Source organism: Branchiostoma floridae, chromosome 4 (assembly GCF_000003815.2).
Source record: "Branchiostoma floridae strain S238N-H82 chromosome 4, Bfl_VNyyK, whole genome shotgun sequence".
NCBI lineage: Eukaryota > Metazoa > Chordata > Leptocardii > Amphioxiformes > Branchiostomatidae > Branchiostoma > Branchiostoma floridae.
The window spans coordinates 12430799-12437205 of record NC_049982.1 but is presented as its reverse complement, the minus strand read 5'-3'; the positions used below and the strand labels follow the sequence as shown (position 1 = coordinate 12437205).

The following is a 6407-nucleotide window of genomic DNA, read 5'->3' as shown; positions in this document are numbered from 1 at the left end:
AGGTAAGTTTGACAGTGGCGAGAATGCATGTATTTTTTCCGAACAAATGTAGGTATTTCTAGTGTGTGTAGTGTTCTTTTTGAACGTAAACTTTGTACATTCAAATGGTAAGTAACTTTAAACTGCCAGAGTATGAGCTCAATAAAACACTCTCAGTACCAGAGTATCACCACTGACCTCCGAAAAGAAACCCCCGAACAAAGTAGAAACACCTATCCTCCAGGTCTCGCACGCTACGAGCAGGAAATTATAACACTCAGACAAGATTACGTCCGATGGCTGATTGCATACAAAGTAAAACAATTTAACAGTGGTATGCAGGGGCATATACTTAACAAAGAATTCGAAGGAAAATGAAATATATAGATAAAGCAAAATCAAATTAACTTGTTGGTCCTGGGATCTTTCAGAAAAGAAATTAAGCGACAGAGTGGTAAAATTCTTGTAAAATTTCGAGACGTCTCCGTTTATGTAATGGCTCATACAAAACAAAAAGAAGATTGAAGTTTTTAGCTTGAAAAAAAACAACAACACTCCTACTACACAGTACCTGCACCTGACAATTATTAAAACGTATGCCCTACTTGCTTAAAAAAAGTTCATTGCAATAATAAATGTACCCACATCACAAAGAGATTATGACGGTACTTAGACCTAGTTATCGAAGTGGAAATTGTTGAATGGCGTCATGTAATTTCATGATGAAAATTTTCTGAATGGAAGATGCGTTTTTTTTTCACTCTCGGAAAAATAGGAGTTGCCGCAATTCTAAAAACCAATCAGTTATGCCTAGGCGCTCCTGTGGAAGATTATATTCTTCCATATGGGCCCGGGGCATATTGGACAAGCTCTGTTTTGACCTGGAATCAATTCACAATATTATTTCTCTTTTGGGGATAACTTACAGTTAAAATTTTGCATTTTTGCGCAGGGGTGACTTGGAACAGTCCAATGTTGCGTGCGAATGGGTATGGCTGAAATATGCTGTATTTGCACCCAAGCAAATGTCGGCCTTTCTAGTTTCTACATTAAAATTGATAGCACAAGCTCTAGTATTGAGTTGCCTGTAGATTCAAGAACCTGCAGCTCTTCTTCTACATGTAACAAACTGTGAGACAGTTGCATGAATTTAGCCTTGCATCTGCGTTTTGCCCTTTCTCACATTCTTACAATTCTGTTTGGTCCTAACATCACCCTATCTTGATTCAAATTTAATGAAACCCTGCGTTGATAACAATGCCCATTCATACGCCAATAAAGAAGGAACAGCGAGAGAACACACACGCCTCAAAGGGAGAATAAATCAAGCCCGCCTGTCCAGATGGTGGAGCTGTCCTGACACGTTGTTCACCTCTGGAAGAAAGGTCCCCTACCGTGTGCGAAATCCCAAGAAAAGCAGGGGACGACCCTTGACCTAGCGCGAATGTTACAGTACCTTAAAAATTTGTGTTAGCAACGATCTGTGGTCCTTACCACGCCACCGACTTACCTATCACATATGCTCCAACGTGTCCGAAGGAAGCCCTTTCTAGACCATCTAAACTGTTGGGGGAAAAAAGGAGAAAAGAATATTAAATCGTTGAGAGTAATGTTTTCTCCTATTGAGAGGGATACACACAAGCCTTGATTCAGAGCTACCCCTTTTCAATGTGCCGCTTTGATAATTATCTAGGGGAGGGAATCTCTCCGGCAGGCGTGGAAGAAATACGCCGCCCTCCACGTTGGTGGCACGAGGAGGACATAAATCGCAGTGGGAAAGTTCGCCGTAGGTACAAGACCACTGACAGAGGGTCTATGAATGCACCAGGTGGGGGGCTAGTGAGCTTTGTCACAACTGTGAATGAGAAGCTTCAGCTCGGGCCCACTCTCTCAGCATGAGCAACACGCTTCTCTCAGCACGACTGTACACAGAAGTTTTGCAAGGAGCCGCAGGATTTCCCTACAGGAATCATGTTGGACCACGGGGGCCTATCTAATGCCACTCACCCCACTGTCAACACCAATATAACCTGCAAATCGCGACATCTTTATTATACTCATAACGTTTTATGTGTCTGAAGACAGCACATTGATGTCGGGATGAAATGATATCTGACTATTTGTGACCATTTTCAGAGCATAAAACTTCCTGATGTCCCCTCCAAATCGATAATATCCTTCACATCAGCCAGAAATGTCTTTTTTATCCCCCTTTCTCGGTCTGATCATCTTGTAACATCACAAGTACCAAAACTACAAAACTGAACCTCAGAATTTCTATAACATCATACATGGGCTATTTGCTGACCCAATCCAAGACATTTGTGCCATTTTGAAAAATAACTTTGGCAGTACCACATAAGTAGACATGCATGTAACGTTAGGTCACCTCTATCCGTGGGGTAACCTATATCCATTGTATTAAAAAAAGTCGGTATTTTGGAATCGTTAAGTTGAAAGACGGTAGTTTCACACAGTAATATTTTGAAAATATTTTATTTGAAACCCACGTCAGTTCACCTGAAATCCCTAGATACACAGTTTTTTTTAAAACAACGAATTTAGGCTACCATACGGATAAAGGTGAACAAGTGTTACCTCTGTAACATGCTTAGGTCACTGGAAAAAAAAGAAAAATTTGTGCACCATATTTGCAAGTTACCCTAATTTCTTTGGCATCATAATGATTATACACCTTGGACTAAAAGGATGACAAAATTGACATGACATTGACAAAATTGGCAGTGTATTCTGTCATCCAAACTTTAGTGTGACACTGTATAATTTGTACTTACGTTAGGAAAAAAATCCTGCGGGAACTTTTCTTTGTGCTTGAAGGGAATTGAGTTGATGTTCCCCTTGTAAACCTCGCGTCCTGAGAGAGATCGGAACTTCCGTGCTACAGGAAGAGGTTAAGCACAGACAGTGTGTGAGATGGTAAGACATAAATTATATCACACACTTTCTTCAGTTCCTAAGTTAATTTTCAGGTAAGTAGCTTTCCCTACTGTATCAAAACCACTTAATAGGCAATTTTTAAAACATTTTGCACCACAATTTGATAGGTGGCTTCAGTTGTGACATATCACTAAATAGACAAAAAAACCATACAACAAAGGACAAAAGCTATCACAAAACAGAAACTAAAGGAATAAGATGTAAGATAATACAATGTTTAAAGTCTTTGAGTTTACATTTTTCTATGGTGGATTAGCGAGCCAAGTCAGGTCAGGTCTTTTGTAGCTTATCACAGAAACTTAAATAGGATTGTTTTGGGCGGGTCACAGGGCCAAGCATGCAGTTTCTCCTACTGAAAAAAATCTTTTTTCGTTACTCTACTTCTGATTCAGCATGCATCATTATAAAACAAAGTCCGCATCTGGGTATATATTTGTGAAAGACACAGCTGGTATGATGTCAAGAAACTACCGTGGGAATAAAACAGCATCCAGAAAAATCACACATAACATAACGATTTTTCCAAATATTTTCGAAACAAAAACAGTCCAAATGTGAAAGTTATGAAAATATTGTCCTCCAACCAGTCTTATTACCACCACTTTCTTGTTCATCTTTTCTAGGCAACTTGTTCTCAAAATTTTGAAGACGTTTTGCATACAGGAGAAAGTGGTAGAAATGACTTACCTTGCCAATCGTATATAGATGCATTTCGTATAGACTCATGTACAAAGTAAAAGCTGCCCAGTGCCTGCATAAAACAGAAGATGGAAATGTCTGTTATGAGATTATTAAGTAGTTGGTGATATTAACAACATCATCAAAACATGCTCATCAGGACATGCGATATGTATATAAATAACACACAGGTATCAACTTTCATGGTACTAATAAGAATCCAATTTGGTAGAAAAAACAATTTCAATTTTTTTATCATCTCACTTTATCATTCTGTTTTTTCATCCGTGAGGTAAAATTACCATCTGACCAAATATTTTGTTTAAGAATATTAAAGGTTTTAGATTTAACACTTTTAAGCAGGTACCGAGGTCTATATTGACTCAGTTTGCAGTATTCCTGATCAGATCTGCATGGGTGTATGCATAGTTCTTTTTCATTTTTATTCAAAAGTCAGTGTAACATTCCCTAAAACACAAAAAGTATGTCTTATGACACTATCCAATGGTTGCCCAGCCATTATTGTGGTCATGGTGGAACTAAATATCTGCAAAGTCCCAAACTAGGAGCACTTAAGTAAGACTAACAGCTATGATCTACCATCAATCCGACAGAGCTACTTGGCCTTCTTCTAACAGTAACAGTAACGGTAACAGTAACTACTCTGCCAACAAAAACTTTAAAGGGGAAACACTGATACCCATCAAAGAGCAATTAACAGACTATCGCTGACAAATTTGTCATTTACTAAGCGATAAAAGTATGAACCTTCCATGTATTGACTGTGCTGAAATAGACACTTCATAGTAACACGACTATGAACTACAGTCCCACAGTTTGATCGACTTTTTTGACATGAAAAGTACATCTGTCTCCACTTTCTCCAAAAGGACCAAGGAAAGTGATTGGCACCTGGGTACAGAATATCACAGATGTGGTTAGAATGAGTTTTCTAACAGAATTGGCCACAGTTCTCCCTTGATGAACCATAGACTATGATTTTGCCATCTATCCTTCAGGAGGCTCAAAGGAAAAACGGCAAGTGTGGTTGGGTCACACATGTCGGGAGCTGAATAAAACATACTGGAAAATGTCCCAGCAAGTAACACTACTAAATCAGAATGCTGCATATCTAGGCAACATTTCTCACCAAGTTTACTGTTAAGTTCAAGTGCTATGGATAGAGCACTTTGATCATAATTTGGAGGCAACAGTAATATCTAACATTGATATATATATGGTAGGGACATCAAAATGAACATAAACTACATATCATTAACGGTTGACTTAGTTGTGATCAAGAGGCACTTTAATTAAGACGATTGATTAAGAAGATTTTCTAATAAAACAATTATAGTATAAACTCTTGTTGTAAAAAATGAAAGATACACATGATATTTATTACATTGTACATTATCATATACAGGGGAATGAGCTCTTTTACTGCAGGTGTATGCAGACATTTGGATTTTAAATGTTCCCAATGCACTTTCTTTCTTCCAGAAAGATTGTGGAAACTACATCTATATTTTTGTTAAAAGGATACCGCATTGGCAGACTCTGACATCATACTATCTTGCTAATGGCAGCATCCTACATGATGTTTGACTTTACAACATTGCAATGACTGACGCAATTACTCAAAGATCAAGGGCCAAACAAAAGAAACTCTTGCATTATCCCCCACTCTAAGTGAGCACACAACCGGATATTTTTCCACACAAGTTAGAAATTTGCTTGTAAAAAACAATGTTAGTGATCCTGGATGAAAAGCGGTTTTCCGTCCTTCTGTGGAGTACGCCCTCGAAGGTAACCAACACAAGCCACTCCATAAGCTGTCACAACACGTCAATTTGTCCCAATTATAAGCCATCAAACCCAATTAAGGAGGGATGTTTAAACATGCTGTATTGCCTGAAAATGGCAAAGTTTAACAGCATTATTAGCCATCCATCATGCAGAGAAATGTTCATGCAAAAGCATGCCCACATTTTCTACAGCACACTGTCATGTTTATGCATGCAGAGCTCTTCTGAACAGCACATCAACCACTAGACTTTGTTAGTTTGTAAAAAGATAGTTTGGACAAACTGTCAATCATTAGTTAGTGACCTAATGTGACCTGAAAGTTGCTTCCTGGGCCAAACTTTTATGTTCTATCATTTATATAAATCTAATGTATGTGCAAAATCCTCACTCATTCTAAAATGCATCTGAAATACAATTGTTAAGGACCAATAAACAACTTAAGGTTGTTTACTTGGTACATCTTATGGCAGACACGTATACAAATTAAGGATTGTGGGTTTGTGTCCAACCACTATCCCTCCACCTGTATCATTTTATTTGTCAGCCAATGGCATTAGAGCACTATAGAAGGGGATAAGTGTAAAAAGTTTCCCATCTACCAGCTTGAGCATCTCTTACATCCCATGGGTGGTCCAAGAACACCTTCAAAGGATCTGCAGGGAGTCATAAGTCTTTTTCCGCAGACACACGACTCTCCGCCTCCCTTTCATGCATAGGCCTTGCAAGACCATGCAACTCCAGCTGAGAAGTTTTTTCAGTGTCCCCAAGACATCTGCAGGCTGCCTTTATCTTCTGGTAACAACAATTTCATGGGTTGTTCCTTTGTGTCCAAGGTGTGAGGCTTCCTTGATATACTGCCATGTCAGCATGTTTTGTACAACAGATAAAAGGATAGAAGGATTCGCTGTAGAAAGTCAGCCACGGAAGAATTATGTATCTTAGTCGGAAACGAAATAGACACTCTCTCAAGGTGGAGTAAATTT

At 38.7% G+C, this 6407-nt stretch overlaps 1 protein-coding gene across 4 annotated transcripts in view; it reads right to left on the bottom strand.

Moving 5' to 3' along the window:
• Positions 1-6407, bottom strand: part of LOC118412784 (inositol polyphosphate-5-phosphatase A-like) — a 137605-nt gene that overhangs the window by 26211 nt on the left and 104987 nt on the right. For all 4 annotated transcript variants that reach the window (XM_035815802.1, XM_035815803.1, XM_035815804.1 and 1 more), the window contains exons 5-7: positions 3625-3688; positions 2775-2878; positions 1490-1542 (exon numbers count right to left, since the gene is read on the bottom strand). In XM_035815802.1, coding sequence (XP_035671695.1) covers positions 1490-1542; positions 2775-2878; positions 3625-3688 — 221 coding nt within the window. The remainder of the gene's footprint in view (positions 1-1489; positions 1543-2774; positions 2879-3624; positions 3689-6407) is intronic.